At 44.7% G+C, this 23,559-nt stretch overlaps 2 protein-coding genes across 8 annotated transcripts in view; both read left to right on the forward strand.

Moving 5' to 3' along the window:
- The window catches only part of LOC133232967 (ATP-binding cassette sub-family A member 10-like), a 54,716-nt gene extending 52,738 nt beyond the window's left edge, over positions 1-1,978 (forward strand). For all 3 annotated transcript variants that reach the window (XM_061392994.1, XM_061392995.1, XM_061392993.1), the window contains 2 exons: positions 562-617; positions 736-1,978. In XM_061392994.1, coding sequence (XP_061248978.1) covers positions 562-617; positions 736-834 — 155 coding nt within the window. In that variant the 3' untranslated portion in view covers positions 835-1,978. The remainder of the gene's footprint in view (positions 1-561; positions 618-735) is intronic.
- Positions 1,979-10,992: 9,014 nt separating this feature from the next.
- The window catches only part of LOC133232968 (ATP-binding cassette sub-family A member 6-like), a 64,473-nt gene continuing 51,906 nt past the window's right edge, over positions 10,993-23,559 (forward strand). Inside the window, exons 1-7 of one of the 5 annotated variants that reach the window (XM_061392998.1) lie at positions 10,993-12,612; positions 13,044-13,127; positions 13,682-13,825; positions 15,895-16,099; positions 17,759-17,920; positions 21,038-21,141; positions 21,506-21,732. In XM_061392998.1, coding sequence (XP_061248982.1) covers positions 13,730-13,825; positions 15,895-16,099; positions 17,759-17,920; positions 21,038-21,141; positions 21,506-21,732 — 794 coding nt within the window. In that variant the 5' untranslated portion in view covers positions 10,993-12,612; positions 13,044-13,127; positions 13,682-13,729. The other 4 variants (XM_061392999.1, XM_061392997.1, XM_061393000.1 and 1 more) reach the window with 4 other exon arrangements.

Genomic DNA, 23,559 nt, shown 5'->3' on the forward strand with positions numbered 1-23,559 from the left:
AAGCATGGCGTTTACTGAACGGGGGCCAGCAGGGAGTACACTCCATGGATCTGTAAATACAGACCAGGAGCAGAGGCTGAGGCGGTTAGGTGCATTACAGACCGAAGGAGCATAGGCTGAGGCGCTTAGGTGCATCACTGACTCACTGCGGGAGACAGTGAAGGGCGGGGAGCCTGGCGCGCTGCGGTCCACGGCGTCGCAAAGAGCCGGACACGACGTAAGCACTACACGACGTAAGCACTACACGACAACAAAGCGATGCTCAGCAGTTGATTTGGAGGCCAAAGCACACAGGCACAGAGCCTCAGAAGGCCGCACGCTGAAAGAGCCACAGGGTTCTCGGTAACGAGAGGGAGGCTTACAGGTCATTTACACGGGGATGCAGTGCTCTTTTGACTAGCCGTATCAGCACTCTTTAATTTATCCTTCAAGAAAATGCAGTTTACTTGGCCCATATCCTAAAGTATCTCCTGAATTCGAAGTTGCTGTTAATGTTGCTGGCTTTGAAAATACTTCTGATGACAAATGTGCAGACCCTAACGTCAGCCCCTTTACTCGCAGTGAAACAGGCCTTCGACCTGGAAGAATACAGCCTTTCCCAGGCCACCTTGGAGCAGGTGAGGTTTTCAACCCTCGAGCATCAACCTAGGGCATCTTTGTGTGAGTTTCAGGGCACCCTCACCTTTCAGAAACACCCTGACATGATCGTTGCCTTCTTTATTTTCTCTGACTTAGGTATTCTTAGAACTCTCCAAAGAGCAGGAGCTGGGGAATTTGGATGATGACGTGGATACGACAGTCAGATGGAAACTTCTGCCACAGGAAGAGTCTTAAGACCCTGAACCTCCTCGTGCCGGATGTTAGCTCTCACTGCATCCTCAGTTCCCATAACTGTAGAAGAAGCTCTTGTTCTTGAAGTTAACACAGCATTCAGTAGTTCAGACATTCAATAACGGTTAACGTTTTTATATTTTTTTATTTGATGTGGACCATTTTTAAAGATCTTATTGAATTTGTTACAGTACTGCTTCTGTTTTACGTTTGGGTTTCTTGCCCCTGTGTCACGTGGGGTATCTGCTCCTGGACCAGGGATGGAACCCACACCCCCTCTATCGGAAGGAGAAGTCTTAAACACTGGATCTCCAGGGAAATCCCGTGATTGGGTTTTAAATGGCTTTTTAAATTTTAGAATGGAGAGAAGAGGCAAAGTTAGGGAAACGCAGCAAAGTTAATGTAATCAGACCCTACACTGATCAGGCCTGTTTTGTGTTTAATTCATAAATCACATGATGTTAACATGTGCTGTGTTGTTCAATAAGGCTGACTGCTCAGCACGTGTTACAAATAAAATCTTTTAGGCTTTTTATAACCCTAGACTTTAAGCTTTAATCTTTTTAAAGCATTATTTACTTAAGTGAGTGAAGTTGCTCAGTTGTGTCCGACTCTTTGCGACCCCATGGACTGTAGCCTACCAGGCTCCTCCATCCATGGGATTTTCCAGGCAAGAGTACTGGAGTGGGTTGCCATTTCCTTCTCCAGTGATTTACTTAAGTACCAACTTAATGTGACATGGACTGTCAGAAGTTCTAAAAAGCTGATAGATGAAAGGACACAGCATAACTTTTAGACTTAATCATATAATCTGATTATAAAATGAATAAATGCTGGTTTCAGGGTGTATAGAAATTATGTGAGTGAAGATTACAGGAATCTGTAGTAAAACCACAGTAAATATTTTGGCTGACCTATGTTCAACATGCTTTTCAGGAGTACTTTTTCGAAGTTGGCATCAGTGAGCCTAGTAATTCTTTATATTTCTCACTTACATTTCCGGGATGTCTCCCATGTCGTTATAACCCTTCTGCGTTCTGTAGCAACTTGATGGCATTCCTCTGGTGTTATACCATGTCAGCCTTTTTCCTGTTCCCTGACAGTCTGGTTCCATGCACATTTATAAATAAAGCTGGGATGAGCTGCGTTGAAGTCTCATTTGATATAGTCTTAAGAGTACGGACCTCAGATATCAACTCTTAGCTCTCTGCTCTGTGAGACTTTGCTCTCTGTTCTCTGACCCGTAGAAAAAGTCAGTGTCCGTCCTCGGCTTGCAAGCCAAGGAAGCAACAGGAACTTGTCATCTCAGGCTCCTTCTTGACTCTGACTTTGCTCACCTGCTGACCTCTCTTATCTGCTCTGTGGTCAGCTCCTTTGTCTCCAGCTTGGCACTGACCTAGAGGTAAGATTTGTCCCCTTGCCTAGACTCTTACAAACGGCTCTTTCCACTGCTATTGGGGGGATTTGTTTCGTGGCTGTGATGGATCATCACCATTGGTCAAACGAGGAGCTCAGTGAAGAGCAGCAGCTTCCTCCTGACCTGGGAGAGTGCTCGAAGTGTGCGTAAAAATTTGACATGTATTTCAAGCCAGATGTTATTTCATATACATTACAGTTAGTCCCCTGGATGCGAATGAGTTCCATTCCAAGAGCATGTTCGTACATCCAATTTGTTCAAAAGTCCAACACAGGCAGCCTAGGTACCCAACTAACACAGTCATCTGTACAGTCCTGTACTGTAGCAGGTTTATAATACTTTTCACACAAATAATACATTAAAAACAAAAGTAAAGCGCTTTTAATCATACAGCACAGAACGTTGAAAAGTGCAGTGGTACCGTATGACAGCTGGCACACAGGCTGCCATCAGTGAACGGGCAGGACGAGCCACTGACCAGGGAGACGGAGGTGGGGACGGCAGAGCTGAAGGGTCGCCAGCAGCAGGAGGCGGGGGCCGAGCTGCAGTGTCACCCACGCCTGTTGGTGGCACAATGTCTGGTTCCTTAAAAGAGGAGCTCGGTGAAAAGCAGCACCCGCCACTGTCCACAAACGTTCTTACTCCAGTCAGATGGAAAATGGTCAAAAGAGATGCAGCAAGCTGTGCAATGTCCTCAGACGCAACTATTTGCCAGCCAACACCGTCAGCTGTCAGAGAAAGTCACCTCCTCTAGCAGATTTCTTTAGCTGCTTTGAGCAGGGCGCCCTGGACTTTCACTTTGTAAATTTCGTGCTGCTATAAATGGAGACCATGCAACTCTGCTCAGCTTCATTCCTTCTGCCCTTAAAATGGTGGCTTTCTGGCTGGTGCCCATGGCCACAGAGAGGGCATGGTACAACCACCAGGAAAGCACAGTTTGGAAATTGTAGGAAGAACTTCTCCGTGTTTTCAGCACCATGTCTTAACTGATTGCAAAATCCCCACATCCTTGGGGATTTCGTATTTCATAAATCTCTACGCCTGGTAGCATTTCCTGGGTTCCTGGGTTTCTCTGGTGGCAAGAACTGGACTCACACTTGCTGACTCAGGTAAGGAGGGGCTTGTTGTAATCCCAGGCGTAGCCCAGAACAACAGCAGGCCTCTAAGAGCCGGCCTGAAGGTCTTCCTGCAGGCAGATGCCCTGCGTTCCCTGACCTGGAGCATGTGTGGCCTCAGTGGCGCCCCCAAGCCTTGCTGTGCGCCATGACAGGCTGACCTCCTCCTCCAGGTGCCCAGCTCAGTGTGTCTGCGCCCAGCCTCCTTCTGCTTAAAGTCCTTGTTTACTTCAAGTCTCACCTTATGCCACGGCCTCCTCTGTTCCTCCTGCCTCCTCGCCTCTCTCCGTGGTCCTTGGCTTCCTCTCTTTCCCAGTTCTCATTCCAGAGAGCTGAAGCTTGAGGTTGGCTTTGCTTCTACTTGGACTGTCTTTACAACCAAGAGCACACAGGCTAAATGCGAGGCCTCGGATCCACCGTACAAATGACGGTCAGCCCTCCGTTAAGAACGACCCTGGGGCCTTCCCTGGCGGTCCCGTGGCTGAGACTCCGTGCTCCCAACTGCAGGGGGCTCAGGTCCCATCCCTGATCAGGGAACTAAGAGTTTGCACGCCGCCACAAAGATCAAAGATTCTGAGTGCCACAACTAAGAGCCGGAGCAGCCAAAGAAATGAATAAATAGATCTTTTGTAAAAAAAAAAAGAAGCGCCCTGGCCTCGTGCCTCCGGAGGGCAGTTTCCCCTGAGGCAGCTGTGAAGCACTGTGTTCCTCGTGTTCGATAAAACCCATCGGAGTTCAGCTCCTACATAGAGTGTGTGTCCTTCCACACGGCCCTTCCTCCCATTGCAGATGCATGGAATTTCAGGTGAAATAAGACAAAACCACTTCAATACCTTAAGTTCAATAAGCTTCAGCCTGTGTCGCAGGGACCCAGCATCATACTGAACCCGGATATCAACCACCAAGAGTGTGAATGGAATGTGTGCGCCTACCTGAGATGCGGTGGTTTATCGTGGGTGAGAATCAAGGACTTAGGACAGTTCTGCATGAAGCCGGCTCCTGTGAAAGGCCACTCAGGCTGGGGCAGGGGACGCCCGCCACCTGGGAAGCTGGTCCAGACACTGGCTAGAAAAAAAGTCCGAACTGTCGTCAAGTGGCAGGACAAGAATTTATCCTATCCACGGGGTCCAGAAATCCCAACTGAAAAAGCCAACCTGTGTCATCAGAAACATGAGCTAACAAGTATCGGCGAGGATGTAGAGAGACGGGAGCACCTGTGGGCTGTGGTGGGGACCTCAGCTGGGGCAGATGCTATGAAAAACAGGATGGAGTGGCCTTGAAAAGTCAAAACCAGAACAATTGTATGATCCAGCAAGCCCACCAGAGGTTGCAGATCCAAGGGAACTGAAAACAGGATATTGAAGAGGTGTCTGCCCTTCCCCGTTCACCGCAGCGTCATTCACAAGAGCAATGACAAGGAAACCGCCTAAGCGCCCTTTTGCAGATAAAGAAGGTCACACACACACACACACACACACACACACACGAGGAACGCTACTCAACCACAGGAAAGCGGGATATCCTGCCACTGGTGACAGCATAGAAGGAACCTGAGAGCATCGTCCTAGTGAACCTAGAGAAAGACAGAGCTGTGTGATCTCACTTAAATGTGGAGTCTAGGGAAGCCAAGCTCACAGAAGCCGTAGAGCGGTGGTCTCCGGGGTGGAGGGTGGGAGAAATGTGGAGACACTGGTCAAAGGATGTAAACTTCAAGTTATAAATGAATACTCCTGGGGATCTAATATGCATCAGGATGACCTTCATTAACAATATTACATTCTTGGCAGTTGCTAAGAGGGTAAATCCTAAACAGTCTCACCACAGAAAAGAAATGGTAATTATGTGACGTCATGGCAATTGCAGGACGTTGCGTTAGCTAACACACATCGTCATTTTTTGATATAGGAGTGTATCAGATCAGCACTTTGTATATCTTAAAAACGTACACAATCCTGTATGTCGGTTACATCTCAATAAAGCTGGGGGGTAGTCAGCCTAAAAGGGGCCAGTGGAACAGCTAGGAGGCCGGGAGGTCAGGCAGACAATAAGGTTAGGCAGACAACAAGGTCTGTGCAAAATGTGGCTTGTTCCCAAAGCGGCAGGAGAGCCAACCGACACAGAGGCCTCTCTGAAAAGAGAGGAAGCAGTGAGATGGCAGGCTGGCCAGAGGCAGAGCTCACGGGCATTGCCGACACCCAGATGTTCGTAACATGCAGCGTTTGAAGCAGAGCAGATGCTGATGGGTTGAATACAGAAGCCAGTGCCTCTGATGATGTAGCAGGATGGCTCTAGATGGGACTGAAAGTGCTCACGGTCGCCATGGAGCGCTGAGCTGAGCTCCCTGTGCTGTGCAGGCTCCCGCTGGCCGCTTTACACGTGGCAGAGCTCATAGGTCTGGGGGTGAGGGTGGGAGGGAGCCCCACGAGGGAGGGGGTGCGTGTATTCACATAGCTCACTCACGTAACACAGTACCGGACACCACGTCGTGACGCAACTCTACCCCAGTGAAGATACAAAACGGATGGCTGCAGGTAAAATGAATGGACATTTACTGCCCAGAAATTCTCACTCCATCTGGTTTTTAAAAATTGTTGTAAAATATATGCATAAGATTTGCTTGAAATAGAGTAGACACAGGTATTATAGGAATAGGAACATTTATAGGAAATACCTAGAACAGGCAAATTCACAGAAGTGGAAAGAAGAATAAAGGTTCAGGGTGAATGGGGAGTTAACAGTTTCAGATTTCCTGTTTTGGATAATGAAAAAGTTTTGGAACCAGATAGTGATGACGGCTGCACAACATTGGGAATGTGATTAATGTCATGGAATTGTACACTTAAAAACGGTTCCGATGGCACATTTAATCCTGTTTTCTAAAATATAATTTAAAATAATTCTGACATAATACATGATTGCTATAAAAAATCGTACACTGTAAAGCAGTCTAAGCTATGGAAATTCTCTTGCTTAGTTAATACATTTTTCTATCCTATACATGTAGGATAATAGGAAGTCACTTGTTTTGAAATTGTCTTATTTAACAACATACTGTGAACATCACACCTTCTCGTTTGATTGTATTTGTATGTCACTGCTTGAGACGCCTGTGTGTTATTTCAGTGTTTGGATGTACCCACAAGGTTTAGTTGAAAATGGATTGAAAGATATTTAGGTTCTTTGTAAACCTCCCTTTGGAAATAACGCTGCAACTGAGGCGGTTGTGCGTGGTCTTTGGTGACCGTCTTCCTGCTCCCTGGAGTCTGCTGCTGGAATGCCTGGGTCAGAAGTTTTGTCCGTGCCTGGGCTTTTAGCTTGAGGCTGCCTGGAGTGTCTTGGGTACTCTGCAGACAGGTGCCCGACTCTGCATCAAAGTCAGCCCCTCTACAGCAGCAGTCTCCCGATAAAGGAAGGGATTAGAAACTGCTGGCGATCAGGACAACTCAAGTGCCCATTTCCAAAGCTCACTTTGCTGTGTCTGTTGTTGTTATTGTTGTCTAGTCGCTCAGGCCTGTTTGACCCCTGCGACCCCATGGTCTGCAGCCCACCAGGCTCCTCTGTCCATGGATTTCCCAGGCAAGAATACTGGCGTGGGCTGGAATGGCCCTTCTCCAGGGGATCTTCCTGACCCAGGGATTGAACTCAAGTCTTTTGCATTGGCAGGCAGGTTCTTTACCACTGAGCCAAACCTTTATTCTATTTGCTATAGATAAAATGAAAAAAGGAAACCAAAAAAGATGGCATACATAGATCGCCGTCTCCGATGGATGAACGGTGCGATCGGTGGAAAGGGAGTGGAATTTGAAAAGCCCTGTTCTGTTCTCCCTCCTCTGGGGGGATTCCTGGAGGCATGAGCAAGCTACGGGGACGTCCCACCTGGCACTGAAGCGAGGTCCTAGGAAAAGATGTTCCTTCTCCCAGGGGCATGACACTGTGTTTCTCCCTCCTCAGAGCCAGCCTGAGGATCACACGGAGTGGAAAAAAGCGTCTCATCAGTTAACACCACCACTGCGATGACCACATAGCACATAATGAAGCTACAAAAAAAAGGAGAAAAGTAACAGTGACCAAATCGGCTTCCAAGAGGGTCCACGACAACCGACTGTTGTGCTGAGTGATCTAGACCTCTGTGTGATATGGGAAAAGTTATTGGCCAGAAGAGGAGAATTCGACTAGAGAAAGATTGAGCCTTAGTAGAATAGTCAGCAAAGCTCTCTACAGAGAGGAACACAAACTCCAGAAGCAGGGACATTCTTAAAAAGTGCTGTTGTGAACTCTGCGTGAGTCACATTCAGAAGTGCTGGCTGAGCTCACATCAGTTTCCCCTTCTGCGGGGCCAGCTTATCTCGTCTCGTCAGGCTCACGGGCTGGGCCCATGTGACTCCAAACCGAGGATAACAGAAGCCTGGAGTGCTGCCAAGCCCAGCCAGATCCCCCCAGAGGTCCGAGTGAGTGCCGACGTGCAGACAGCTGGGGAAACTTAACAGACACGTCTACAAACTCCTCGTGCTGAAATTCCGTCCTCGGGCAATGCTGTTACAATCCTGACACTTGATCCTATAGATTCCGGCCACAGGTAGGTGTCTGTATATGTTCTTCATAAAGCAGTTAAGCAAAATGTGGAAGTGTGTACGAGAAAAGGCAAAAAAGGAGAAGTAGACGGATGGCTAAAGCGACTGCTGCAGCTAAAATTCCAGAAATTCCATGGCTAGCGCTAACATGCCGCCAAGATGCTAAGCTCTAGTTTACTCGAAAGCTTCTTTATTTAGAAAGTGAGTCATGACCACGTATTTTGTTTTGCTTCATTCAGGTTCGTTTATAATCTTGGACAACCAAGACACCCAAAGCTCACCCTCTTTCTGAACACACGGAGAACACTCTCTGCCATGAACCTGAAAGCTTAATCTGGGAGCCAGCAGACCAAACCACGCTGGTAAGAAAGAAGCGGCACCAACCGTCTCCACGTAGGGGTCCCCCGTGAGGAGACCCTTCCTCATATAGACCTTCAGTGCCTGGCTTCTCACTCTCTATCACAGTTGCCAGGCAACACCCCAGTTTTGGTTAAACCTGTACGACGGAGATCAGCACTGGGAGAAAACATACATGAACAAAAGGAATAAAAGGACTCTAGTTTTTGTACTTATTTATTCATTCATTTGGCCACGTTGCATCTCGTCGCAGCAGGCAGGATCTTTCGCTGCCGCGTGTGACTTCTCTAGGTGTGGTGCCCGGACTCGGTGGTTGCAGTGAGTGGGTTCTCTGCAGTGGCTCGTGGGCTCCGGAGGGCACGAACTCCGTAGCTCTATGGCATGTGAGATCTTAGTCGCCCACCAGGGATTGAACTGGCGTCCCCTGCATTGCAAGGCGGATTCTTAACCACTGGGCCACCAGGGAAGTCCCCCAAAAGCCTCGCTTTAAGTGGATGAACGTGCCTTCACGTGGAGCCATAGTCTGCCTGCCAACTCCACTGCATCCCTGACATAATCACTCTTTCACTGAATTGGATAACCAACTCAATGACTTCGTCAAATACATTGCTTCTCAGACTCAAACACCTCATTCTTTTCTTAAACTCTCAGGAGAAGACATTGCATTCCTCTTGACTGTGAAATGAAAGCAATTACAAGAGAATGTCTTCACATACTTTCACAACCTCAGCATCCAACCAGGCTTCCTTGGGCTTCCCTTGTGGCTCAGATGGTTAAGAACCTGCCTCTAATGCAGGGGACCTGGGTTCAAGCCCTGGGTTGGGAAGATCCCATGGAGGAGGGCATGGCACCCCACTCCAGTATCTTGCCTGGAAAATTCCATGGACAGAGGAGCCTGGCGGGCTACAGTCCATAGGGTTGCAAAGAGTCAGACACGACTGAGCGACTAAACCCAGCACAGCACACTGACTTTCTTCCCATTAGTGTGAATATCATTCCCGTTCATGTGATGGAAAAACATTCCTCCGTATAAGGCCAAGATCCACACCTGTGCTCCTGGCCCCACCACATTGCCGCCCCCGCCCCCCTTATTCAAGCACATTCAAATGCCCGCCCACCCACAAGGGCTGCTTGTTAGGTGAAATGGAGATTCCCAGTGGAGGACAGTAACCCAAATAACTTTGGGTCCCCGAGACAACCTCAGGGGAAAACAGTGGCATGATACACACGTGAAATCCTGTTCTTATCCATTCCCATGTCAAGTTCATCTGCGGTCCCAACTAGCAATTATAACTCTACAAAGTCATAGACATCTCTAAGTTTCCTAAATCTCTAAGAATTCTCTCAGATTCTAAATTGCTAAGATTCGGCAGATCTGAAGAAATGTGTAGTGGACCTAAAGCTCTGCTTCCTCTTTCACAAAATTGTTTACAGTAAATGAATGCTTTGTTGTTATTGCTCAGTCGCTAAGTAATGCCTGACTCATTGCGACCCCATGGACTGCAGCCTGCCAGACTTCCCTGTCCTTCACTATCTCCCTGAGCGTGCTCAAACTCATGTCCATAGAGTTGGTAATGCCATCCAGCCATCCCATCCTCTGTCGTCCCCTTCTCCTCCTGCCTTCAATCTTTCCCAGCATCACAGTCTTTTCCAATGAGTCAGCTCTTCGCATCAGGTGGCCAAAGTATTGGAGCTTTAGCTTCAGCATCAGTCCTCCCAATGAATATTCAGGGTGGATTTCTTTTAGGATGGACTGGTTTGATCTCCTTGCTGTCCAAGAGACTCTCAAGAGTCTTCTCCAGCATCACAGTTTGAATGCATCAGTTCTTTAGCACTCAGCCTTTTTTATGGTTCAACTCTTACATCTGTACATGACGATTGGAAAAACCATAGCTTTGACTGTACAGACCTTTGTTGGCAAAGTGATGTCTCTGCTTTTTAATATGCTCTCTAGGTTTGTCATAGCTTTCCTTCCAAGGAGCAAGCGTCTTTTAATTTCATGGATCAGGAAGATCCCCTGCAGGAGAGCATGGCAACCCACTCCAGCATTCTTGCCTGGAGAATCCCATGGACAGAGGATCCTGATGGGCTACAGTCCATGGAGTCGAAGAGAGTTGGACATGACTGAAGCGACTTATCGAAGCACAGCACATGTTTTGAAAACTCACAGCAAAATAGTTGTTGAAGTTTTGTTTGTTTTTAGTTCTGCATAGGATACACTGATATTCTAATCTGAGGACTCACGTCTTCAATTCCACAAAAATATCATACCTTTGCTTATTTATTCCCTGTATGTTCCCTGTTATAAAATGCCTACTGAGCACTGCACAGTCCTGTGAACCTTCTCGATTCATGCAGAGGCATGCGATCCAGCTTTATAACCTGTGGCGGACAGAGTCAAGGTCACGGGGTACGGACGCACCTCTTTGGACTCTTGTATTTCTGAGGTAGCATTCACAGTGTTGACTCTAAGTTTTCTCATTTTTGGCCTGTAACGATGTGCCTCCATTTCTTTCTGTTTCTTCCAATGATTCTCCCTTATTTTCTTCTGTTTTTTCTTCTTCTCTTTTAAAGTTTGGTTTTACCTCTGAACTTCCATGTTTTACTCTCTATTTTGATGTGTTTCTGGCTGGAAGTCGGGCCTTTCCTCATCACAGTAGGCCATATTGATGGTGACTGACTCAAGTTTTAGTAAGGAAAATAGCACCCCCGCGCCAAATAAAAATAAATCAGAATAAGGATGTCAAGAAAGAGGAATAGAAAGAACACTCAAGAAGCAATGATAAGAAGTGAAACCAGTAAAATACATGTAACTAATTATTGATACTGTAGTTGTGAATCTTATCGTAACTGTAAGAAGTGAAGTGAAAGTCACTCAGGCATGTCCAACTCTTTGTGACCCCGTGGCCTATACAGTCTGTGGAGTTCTCCAGTGGGTAGCTGTTCCCGTCTCCAAGGAATCTTCCCAGCTCTGGGATCGAACCCAGGTCTCCCGCATTGCATGTGGATTCTTTACCAGGTGACCCACCAGGGAGTCTATAGGATCTAAAACAACAAAATTAATAAAAATCCAAAGTATATTTCAGGCGATTTAAAGGAAACTTAGATTTTTTGTGTGTGTGGGTCATTGATCTTTCATTGATACAAATCTTTTAACAGTGTTTACAAACTTCTACCCCATCCCCTTTCCCTGAGACATTTAGAACATCTGCATTTCTATGTTTTTGCCAGTTTTTAGTGTAAAAGACACATACTATTTCACTGCTGACTATTTTCAAAACCAGAGCTAATTACCAAGGAGAGAAATGTCTATACAAAATATCATGACTTTAAATGTTTGTTTTAAAATTATACTTCTTTTCTCCAGAACACATCTCAGATTCATGAATATGAACATCTGTGCCTTGGGAGCTATGTCAAATATTTGAGATTTCCCAATTCACAGACTTTGCTCTCTTGTTTTGTGGTTTACTTTGGCGGGTCAAGAAAAGTTTGTCACTCTTTACAAAGACAGACGATATAACGGGAATTGAATATATTTCAGTTTTTCCCCTAGCCGTCACGTATAAAAATTGACCTGAATCTTTTTCTAATTTTTTTCCCATCTTTAGCAATCCACTTACTTTTGTTTTGCTCAGATGCCTTATGAAATCCTGTATCCATGATGCAGGAGAAAGGAATTCATTCATAATTCTTCCCTAGTCCAACTTAGATGTGTCTCCAAGGCAGACTACGGATTGCTTAGCAATCCAATTGTTTTGTAGGGAAAAAGAAAAAACAAAACAACTCAGCTCCCGCGTGTTCTGTAGTGCGTGGCAGTCAGATATGTCAATGGCAACTGTGTTTAGGCATTAGTAGTGAAAAGAAAAAAAAATAAAACGGCTAAAGATTTCTCATACAAGTTTAACCATTTTGTGTGGTTAGTTGCTCATTCATTGCCTTTTATCCCATCTTGGTCTCATCACAGTAGCAGAGCTAATTTTGTTTTCCTTGTTTACTGTCTCCCCTGATCCCTGGAGTCGAAAGGCCAAGCGAACAAACACGGGGCTTTAATTCCTAACCAACCACAGACAGTCATTTCCCTGCAGGATAATTGGCTTGGAGAAGAAAAGGCAGAAAACAAAACAAGCTCATCACGGGCGGCTTGGTCTGGCCCCGCCCCTTCTCAGAAACCAGCTTGGGCAAGAGCTGCTGGGAGTACGCCTTCATTGAAGGAACATAGGAAGAAGTGGCCATAAAGACATTTAAATTGTTGCCTCAGGCAAAAAGAACTGTGCTTTGACCCTGTTTCCAGGGCATTTTTTCTCTCATTATCCTGACAGTAAGTAGAGCTCCGTTTTGTTGTGTTGTGACAAATATTCGGGCGGACGCTGCGAAAATCAATCTATTTTCCAGATGTTTCCAAATACTTGTGTGTTCTGTACTGAAGACCTAAAAACAAAACGTTTGTTTTTTCCCAGCCAACTTTCATTGTGTAGATAAAATAATAGAACATAGGAAAACACTAGAATTTGCTTCTGTACCAGCTAAGGGAGACTCATCTGAGTATTTCAATATGAAAACCGAAAGACATTTTATTTGCAAACATTTGGGCAAAATTACTTTGTGTTATTTCTTTCCTCTTTCTGTTTCTTTTTTCTCTTTCTCTCTTTCTTTTTTCCACTTACTTTATAGTTGTTTTTTCGTCAGTTATTCAAGGACTTTTGAATTCTGAAAATTGAGGTAAATTGTTTTATGCTTCCTGTTTATCAGAATCAAGCTTCAAGTCATTTGAGTCTGGATAATTGTTCCATGGCATAACTCTTTGGATGAAAGTTGCTCGATTCAATCAGGAAGGTAAATATCGAAAGAAAGTACTTGGGATTGCTTCTAATGGACTTAATTAATTATTTAGATGAATTTACGTTATCAGAGTTTTTGTTAATTAGCTATGGAATTTCTTTTTAAAAGTAAAGAACAAAAATTATAATTCAATGGGGAACACATGTATACCTGTGGCAGATTCATTTTGATATTTGGCAAAACTAATACAATTATGTAAAGTTTAAAAATTAAAAAAAATTATAATTCAGATGAGATACTATTCAACTGTTCTATTCATATAATTGAATTTCTTTTATAGAATGTCAAAATGGGAAGTATCTTACAGGTTCAGAATTTAATTGTGTTTTCCATTGTAATACTCAATGTTATTGTAAAATTGTGTAAATGGTCCGCTGTACTTCCTTACCAGTACTCATCTCCCAAACAGCATATATTTGATGTAAAATTTTATAATCATGATTATTGAACTAATATTTTAAATCCCTTTTTTGCAGTTCCTAAAGGTAGGAAATATTTTCCCTCAAAATGTGACCAAGGCTTTTTTCTTATTACATTTATTTTTCTAGCTTATCCTCCACCATATCTACTTTCTCTTTATTTAATGAACAGGCTAAATGCATATGAAACAGAAAAGTGTATACCAGCAAACTCAAGCACTTCTGTGCAAGAATCTACTGAAGAAATGGAGGATGAAAAGAGAGACCTTGCTGGTATGTTTGACCGTTTGATCCTTTTCACAGTTAGCAGTGTCCTTTTATTTCATTGCCTCATGGTTCTCTTATATTTTAAGTAGCAGACTGCATTTATTTTGTTTTTTGAGGAGCTGTAAGGATGTATTTTATTGAATGAAAGATTCTTTCAATTCTCTAGTGCTTTACAATTGTCGAAAGGCTCACACACACACAGTCTCATATAATCCTATTTGTTGTTGTTCAGTTGCTAAGTCGTGTCTGCCTCTGTGCGCCCCCTGGACTGTAGCATGGCTTCCCTGTCCCTCACCACTTCCCGGAGTTTGCTCAGACTCTTGTCCGTCGAGTTGGTGACGCTGTCCAAGCGTCTCATCCTCTGTCGCCCCTTCTCCTTTTGCCCTCGATCATTCCCAGCACCAGAGTCTTTTCCAACGAGTTGGCTCCTATAATAACCCTTTTTTTCTCTCACGCCATTATTGCCCCTACCCTTCCCCCTCCCGACTGGAAACCACCGCTTGTTCTCTGTATCTGTGAAAACCGCATTTATTGACTTTGAATTTCTCTCCGGTTATTGGAATTGAGAGACTCACAGTAGTCTCTGAAAAACAACCCAGAACTGCAAAGACAAAATTCCTCATATTTTTTTTTTAAAGGAAAGTAACTAAAATCTAATTATGTGGTAATTAGATTATAAGCAATTATTGAGCTTCCTAGGTAGCTCAGTAATAAAGAATCTGCCTGCCGATGCAGGAGACCTGGGTTTGATCCCTGGGTCGGGAAGATCCCCTGGAGAAGGAAGTGACAGCCCACTCCAGTATTCTTGCCTGGGCAATTCCATGGACAGAGGAGCCTGGTGGGCTACAGTCCATGAGGTCGCAGAGTCAGACACGACTGAGCGACCGAGCACATAGCAACTATTAAAGCTTCCATCATGGGTAATAAATTTAGAGTCAAGAAATACTAACCACAGCACCTGCAAAAATAGAGGAATTTTAATTGGGGGCATTTATTTTCAAGGCCATAAATTTTCTACACAGAGATTATTTCCAAGAATTATGACCAAGTGACCCACTGATTGTCAGTGTGCATTAAAGCCCCGTATCTCAATAGCTCAACGCAGCAAAGGTTTGTTCGTCACCCTTTGCAGTCTAAGTAAGGTTGGCAGGGATAGGGACGCGGATTGGGCCGGCGGAGGGATCTTCTCCACACAGATACGCAGGGCCCCAGCCTCCTTCCTCGAGCGACTCCGCCACTGATCGCGCGAGACTTTGGAGACTTTGGAGAGACCCTCGGGACGGGAAGGACTGAGACAGACAGAAGAAGGAAGCTTGCGCGGGGCTCCATTAACCAGGCCTGGGCCCACGTTCCAGTGCCTGCCAGAACTCAAGCGTTTGGTCCCACTGACTTTGCAGAGGCGGGGAAGGCCGTCTAGCATCGTGCCAAACAGGAGATAATGAATGCCGAAGAGCCACTAGACAATCTCTACCACTCCGCCCCTTCTCATGGATACGGCGGGAGTGGTAATGGTTTAGTTGCTAAGTCAAGTCTGGCTCTTTGCGACCCCCACGGGACTGTAGCCCACCAGGCTCCTCTGTCCGTGCGGTTTCCCAGGCGAGAGTACTGGAGTGGGTTGCCGTTTGCTTCTCCAGGGGATCTTCCCAACCCAGGGATCAGACCCGTATCTCCTTGGCCTGGCAGGCGGATTCTTCACCGCTGAGCCACAGGGATGCCCATGAATACGACAGCTGACAGACTGTTGCTCTTTGCCCTCCTGAACTCCTTCTGGGGGGCCCTGTGTCTTATAGACTCTGAGACCACCTGCCTGTGCATATAAGGACTGTAGGCCTGTTCGCCATCCTCGTGGGCTCTGGAATGGCTTCCGCAGTAGTTCATCATTTAACGCAGGAGTTAGTTCCAGCGTTAGAGAACGACCTGTGGTCAGATGCTGTGGTGTAGATCTTTGGTTGCGTCCCGTTGCTCTGAAGAGTGACGGCAACGAGAAGCCAATTTGTCTTCAATTGTTCTGGTCTGTTGACTGAGCTCCTTAAGGGATTACAATCTAAATTTTTTCTCTCTCTTTTTTAATATAGGAATGGGGGTTCCCGATACTTTTAGCACTTTATATGTGCATGTTTTCACGTTTAAATGAAAATGTCCATTTTCCTGGAATGCCTCCCCAGAACCTGGGAAGGGTAGATAAATATAATAGGTCTTTTACGGATGTTGTGTACACACCAGTCTCCAACTTGACCCAGCAGATAATGAATAAGACGGCACTTGCTCCTGTTATGGAAGGTAGGTGTGCTGATGGCCAAAAAGTATTACTGATGTGATTATTTTATTTTTTAGTGGAAGTATAGTTGATTTTACAATGTTGTGCCAATCTCTGCTGTACAGCACAGTGACTCTGTTGTACACACATAATCATCCCTTTGTTCTTTTCCATCATGGTTTATCACAGGATTTTGAATATAGCGGTATGGTAGGACCTTGTTGTGTGTCCGTCCTATATATAAAAGGTTGCGTCTGTTAGTCCCAAACTCCGAGTCCGTCTCTGCTCCATCCCCTTCCTCCTTAGCAGCCACAGGTCTGCTGTCTCTGTCTGTGAGTCAGTTTCTACTTCACAGAAGGTTCATTTGTATCCTTTTTTATATTCCACATATAAGCAATATCACATGGTGTGTGTCTTTCTCTTTCTGACTCACTTAGTAGGAGCATCTCTGCATCCACATTGCTGCAAACGGCATTCATTCTTTTTATGGCTGATCCACATTCCATTGTATATATGTACCACATCTTCTTTATGTTTTTGATAAAATTATGCATTTTTAATTTGAAGCTACAGTTAACTATGATGCTAATTATCTAGATAGCAAGATAGCAGAACTTTGGCAGTTCTTTCTCTCACTTAGCTTGAACTATCAGCCTTTTAAACCCTTCTGGTTTGATGAGGATCTACTTCGGGGAGGCCTACATTTCTATTGGAATTTAAATAAAGGAATAGCTTTATAATTTCAGATTTGCAGAATACTGCCTAGGAGAAATATGTTATTGGTGAGTGTGGGTGTTTTTAACATGGAAATATAATGATTAATATTTATAATTTAGGAAAAAACATGTAAATAAAAGAAATTAGATATGGTTATTATAACATTAATTTCAGAACTGGGAAAATTAAGGGTGAATAATCTAAGGATATTCTGTCTGCATATGGTATAATTTGTAAACATCTTTAAAGTCCTTCATTCTAGATTTTTGCTGTTTGGCTACACCATGCAGCTTGTGGGATCTTAGTTCCCAGCCAGGGATCAAGCCCATGCCCCTGAGTGGAAGCATGGAGCCCTTACCACTGGACTGCCAGGGACGTCCCTAAGGGCTTTCGTTCTAAATGAGGCCTCTGTGTAACTGATAGAACCAAAATGTGCTTTTCACCCATGGGCAGGCCGGGTGCAGTCTGGTTATCTACTCTTAAATTCTGGATTTGAACACGTAAAACTGCTTGCTATTAAAGTCACTTTGTGTTCTTGGTCACTGTATAAGGCAAAGACTATATGAAGTTCGTTTGCTTAGTAAAGCTAAAATCTGGAGTCCTTTGACCACATAATAACTGCTACAGTTACCTCTGTTTTTGTACCCCGATTCTCTAATACATACTTATTTCTTGGCATAATCATTTTATATACCTAAAATTTGCCCTAATGCCTGTCATTATTAATGGAAAACTGTTAATTCTCATGCATATCTCCTGATTTTAGAATCTAAAATGACAATAAAAAATTCCTTTTTTTTTGTTTTGCCTTTTGGGATAAATTTAATTTAAAGGTAGAATGATTTTAGTTGATTCCAATGGAAAATAGGTGATGGCAAAGTTGAATATCACATTCTGTTTTGGTGAAACTCTAACAATCCTCTGTGTCTGTTTTTTTTTTTTTTTTTAAACCATATAATTCACAGGAAGAAGAATCATTGGGGCACCAGATGAGAAATCCATGGATGAAATAATGCTAGACACTTTCTCATACAGCGTGGGAGTCATCTTTAATGACCCTTTCTCTTATAAGTTAAAATTTTATCAGAGATATTACGTTCCCATTTTGAAGGAGGATTTTTTCACAGGTGACTTTCCATATAAAGTGTGACTGTTGTATTTTTCATGTTTTTAACACAAGGAGTAGGGTGGGATGGGCGGCAGAGGTACCCGCGCTAGCACCAGGTTCAAGAGACGACAGACCCTGCTGACCTTGTTCCAAGCTCAGTTGTCTCTTCCCCCTTGAGGACGGCTCTCAAAAACCCAGTGAGTCATCCAGCAGATAAGCAGTGAATTCCCAAGGGCATGTTGGAAAGCACGCAGAGGTGATTGAGACTGAGGTCCCAGCCTCAGGTGAGTGTCCAGGGTTAGCAGGACGGGCCGCCGGTGAGCAGTTAATGACCAGCACAAGGAGAGGTGCTCGGGGCAGTTAGACCAGGGGCTCCGGAGAAGTCCTGTGATGAGAGAAGCTCTGCCTGGAGAAGTGATGGTTCAGTGAACCCCGGACGGGGTGGCGTGTGTGGGGAGCCAAGGACTTCACCTTCCAGAGAGTAAAGGGAGTTGTGGATGGGGGTGCTGGGGTGGGAAAGAGCATGTGGTATTCGACATGGCCGAGGAGCCGTCCTGTGTAAGTGGGCAGAGCGCACAAAAGGGGACGTGGTGGGAGAAGGAGGCTGGCACTGCTCGAGGGCTGAGGCGGTGGAGAGGCATCAAAGCGCTTTGAGCAGGGCAGACGAGGTTAGGTTTCCAGGCCTGAGGGAGCGCTAGCCCCTCAGGGAGAATGAGTGAAATGTGCCGAGGACCAGCCCCGGCTGATCCAGGGTATTCGAAGGGGAGACTGAGTCAGCGACTGTTTACATATTTATCAAAGATATAAAGAGTAATAGAATGAGGATAGCTCAGTAGGAAAATTCAGTGGAGAAAAGAGGCTGAGTAGCTTGGTTTACAGGGGAGACCAATAAAACTTCAAGACAAGAAGTTTGCACCACTTACATAGGCCGCAGGCGCCCTCTCGAATAGCAGAAGGTGCCCCACCCTAGACACCTTCTCGAGTGGGTCTTAGAAGCCCAGGCATAATTAGTAAGCATGGTGGGTTCCGCGCTCCAGATGGAGACTTCAGCCAGAATTTAAAGGGAAGAATGACATGGGGAGACCGAGCGTTGGTGAGCAAGGCCTGTAGCTTTATTTTCAACAGGGGCTTATATACCCTAAGTTACACATAGAGGATAATAGGGGATGCAAAGTCAGCAGTTTTTGATCCTTATCAAAAACCAGGGTTTCTTTCCTGCAAATTTATCGTGTACAAATGGTTTAGGTGACTTACATCATCTTCTGGCCAGAAGGCCTACTAACATTTTATGACTCTTGACAAGGACTTATCAACAAAGACTTATTTTCTCTAAGAGTAATTATTTTAAGGTTTGGCGCCATCTTCCAAATATAAAATTGCATTTCTGTAGGGTGGATGTGTAATGGGTTTACAACAAAGGAAAGAATTTATTACCTTAAGGGTCTAAAGTTACTAACACCAAGGCCACTACTTAGTTTTTCTACATACCAACTATTAATACATATTCAAGGATACAATTCAGGGGATGTGAAAACTTGGCAACAATCATTGGCTCATCAATGAAATCCTTTACTAGTTTATTCTGACAGTTTCTAACTCTCTGAGAGGCTCTAAACTATTTGAATATCTTAAGCTTCCCATGCCTCTCGAGGCTGGGAGACTGTAAACAATCGTATGCATAGCTGTAGGAGTCCCAGTAAACTTGTCAGGCAAGTTAGAGAGCCATCTGAGGGGTTTGGATTTAAACACTCCTAATTGCCCAGGAACTTTATTAATTGGAGCCGTAAGTTAACTCTTTGACAGAGCGAGATGGTGGTGGGGTACAGCCCCCAGTAAAGTCAGAGGTGAGAGCACAAAGCAATAAAGTAGGCAGACTCTGGTTTTTTGGGGGGTAGATGCTTGAGAATATCCGGGCGGACTCCTGAGGCTCGATCCCGCCTTTGCGTATGCCGAGCCTCCTTCCTCATGACCTTTGTCACGAGCGGAATGTCTCTCGCCGGCTCCCGGCAGAAATGTACTAGTTCTGCTTCACAATGAGACATTCGTTTGTCACTGCTTGCTTTACTTCTCCCCACTTACATGTTTCCTATCACTCAGTGTTACAAAAGAGAGAGCAAAGTGTAGGATTTGACAGACAGGATGGGCCTGCAAGGGTCAGCCTTCTGGGGGGTGACTGTCAGAAGCAGTGAATAAACAGAGGAATTCTGATTTAAACTCCATGTGTTCCCTAGACCAGAGTGATGTCCTCGCTCTGGAGGCCAGGAAAGGCCTGTGTGCCGAGTTTACCTTTGTAGAGAGGCCAGAAGGACAGGAAGGCGTGAGCCCCGGACCCTCCTGCAGGGAGAGCGTTTGGGCACGAAGCCACCTCTGGTGCTGCAGTGCCTTTGGCGTCTTGAGACGACGAGGTGCCCAGGGTGGGCCAAGCAGAGCATTCGCTTCCGTCTTCTTTTCATTTTCTGAGACATCCTGTGCATGCCACGGTTTCCATGAGTAAAGTCGCCTTATTTAGAACTTTCATTTGCTCCTTTTTCCTGTGGTTAGAAGTCCTGCCTGTTGAACATTGGGGTATAGTGTCTCTTTCAGTTCTGGTTTCCTCGGTGTGTATGCCCAGCAGTGGGATTGCTGGGTCATATGGCAGTTCTATTTCCAGTTTTTTAAGGAATCTCCACACTGTTCTCCATAGTGGCTGTACTAGTTTGTATTCCCACTCAGGAGGGGGAACACATGTACACCCATGGCCGATTCATATAAGGTATGGCAAAAAACCACTACAATATTGTAATTAGCTTCCAATTAAACTAAATAAAAAAGCCCTGCCTGGTGAAGGCCCCTCTAGAGAGTTCCTCTTGGATTCTTGTATCTTATTTTCCAATCACCCTACTCCCATACTGTTGGTCCTGCTTTTTCCTTTTATTTTTTTGAGCCGATAGCTCGTTGCTCCCCCTCCTCATTTCGCTCAGTCATGCCCGACTTTTGCGACCCCACGGACTGTAGCCCACCAGGCTCCTCCGTCCATGGGATTCTTCAGGCGAGAACACCGGACTGGGTTCCCATTTGTAGCTCATTGCTAGAGTACAGATACTAATGACTTTTCCTTCCATAATGTTGGTTCTGCTTCCTTTGTGTGTGATTATAGCTTACTGCAAGCGTACACATATTGACTTTTCCTGTGCACTGGAGAAATACTGGAAAGGAGGATTCGTGCCTTTACAAGCTGCCATTAATGCTGCTATTATACAAGTAAGAAAAGTCCTAATAATTGAAGTGAGCTAATTCCAGAGGCATCAAGGTTTGATAAAAGATGGTGTCTACTCAGGTCTTCATGTGTTTATATAATGAACTGGGTATCCAAATGGTAAAACTGACATTTAGGTGAAGGAGTACATTTTTTTTTTTACTTTAAATTTTGAAGTAGTTTTAGAAACACAATATACAGGGAGGCACCCACCTGTTCTTCATCTAGTTTCTCCTCAAAGTAACATCTTGCATAACCACAGAACAGTATTTAAAACAGGAAATGTACAGGGGCCCAAGCTCCATAGCTTATTCAGATCTCAGCAGTGTCTGTACTTTAATGATTGTGCTCATTTGCATTCTTCTTTAGGTGACAACAAATCACTATGTGATGGAGGAGTTGATGTCAGTTACTGCTGTAAATATGAAGACGCTCCCCTTTATCTTTAAGGAGAACCTTCAAAATGAGATGTTCATCTTTTACTGCTTGCTTTACTTCTCCCCACTTATATACTTCCTATCACTCAATGTTGCAAGAGAGAGAAAAAAGTATAAGGATTTGATGAACTTGATGGGTCTGCAAGATTCAGCCTTCTGGTGAGTGACTAATTCAAGTACTGCAAGTGAATAAGCAGAAATTCCGAAGCAGTGGAAGAGCATTACTGTTTTAGAACACCGGAGCTTAAACTCGATGCACGGCCTACTTTGTTGTTGTTGGGACGTTTTTATTTAGTTCTTATTAAATTTTGCTATGCAAGATAGTGATTATACTTTTCTGGGCCGTTTTTTTGTGCCAGCATATATTAAGCCAACAGAATGATAGAGGTACCGTTAAGATCACAGCAAGTAAAAAAGAATTACCCAGTGGCAAAAGGAAGATGTGTACCAGACCAGGTGGTCTAATTTTTTTTTTAATTTTTATTGGAGTGTAGTTGATTTACAGTATTGTGTTAGTCTCTGCGGGACCACACGGTGCATCAGACTATATATGTCCACATATCCACTCTTTTTTAGATTCTTTTCCAATATAGGTCATTACAGAGTCTTGGGTAGAGTTTCCTGTGCTATACATAAGGTCCTTATTAGCGGTCTATTTTATATATAGTGTGTATATGTCAATCCCAGTCTCTCAATTTATCTCTCCCCCCCCCCCCATCTGCCTTCCCCTCTGGTAACCGTAGGTTTGTTTCCTGAGTCTTCGACTCTTGCTCTTTTGTAAATAAGTTCCTTTGTACCATTTATTTTTAGAGTCCACATATAAGCGATATCACACGATCTTTGTCTTTCCCTCTCTAGCTTACTTCACTCCAGGTCACACAATGATCTCCAGGTCCGTCCTGGCATGTTTTCCTTCTTCTTGTGTAACTGAGTATTCGTCATGTATGTGTGCCACACGTTGCTCATCCGCTCCTCTGCGGATGGACACTTAGGTCGCTTCCGCTTCCTGGGTCCTGTGGCTTTAGGTCGCTTCCGTTTCCTGGGTCATGTGGCTTTAGGTCGCTTCCGTTTCCTGGGTCATGTGGCTTTAGGTCGCTTCCGTTTCCTGGGTCCTGTGGGTCGCGCTGCAGTGAACGCAGGGGTGCGTGTATCATCTTCCGTTTTCTCCGGAGGTGCACCCAGGGCCGTGTGGCAGTTCCGTTTGTAGTTGTTTAAAAGGAATCTCCACACTGCCGTCCGTGGTGGCGGCACCGACTGACATTCCTGAGAGAAGGGTAGGAGGGGCCCTTTTCTCCACACCCTCTCCAACATTGATTGTGTGTGAGTGCTTTGAGGGTGGCTCTTCTGACCAGTGGCAGGTGATACCTCGTTATAGTTTTGATTTGCCTTCCTCTAATAACGAGTGATGCTGAGCGTCTTTTCCAGTGCCCTCCCGCCTGGCCCACCCAGGGCTATCACTTAGTTTCTCCCCACTTCCTCCTGTTGAAGAAAGTACAGGCTTGTAATGGCTAGTTTCTGTTCAGAGACTGAGTACCAAGGATATTTTTTTTTTGAGCAACTAAATGCCGTATATTGGAGTTGAGATTGCCTGGAAGGGTGCCCAGTACAGAGGCTGGCAGTTAGAAGCACTTGATAAGAGCACTTGCTTCTTACATTGATATATCTCGCCCCATTTCACAAATGATTTAATGTGATTTTAAAGTTTATATTTAAACATGACTATCATATATGTATGTATGTCTCTATGTTTGTATATATTATGATAGCAAATAATAATTGAGTAGAAATAAAGGTTTAGCAAAATAATGAGTAAGATTAACAGATAAATACGCAAATCATACAGTCTGCGTGTTAAAAAGCAGAGACATCCCTTTGCTGACAAAGGTCCATATAGTCAAAGCTATGGATTCTTCAGTATTCATGTACAGATGTGAGAGTTGGACCGTAAAGAAGGCTGAGCACCCAAGAATTGATACTTTTCAGCTG

Source organism: Bos javanicus, chromosome 19 (assembly GCF_032452875.1).
Source record: "Bos javanicus breed banteng chromosome 19, ARS-OSU_banteng_1.0, whole genome shotgun sequence".
NCBI lineage: Eukaryota > Metazoa > Chordata > Mammalia > Artiodactyla > Bovidae > Bos > Bos javanicus.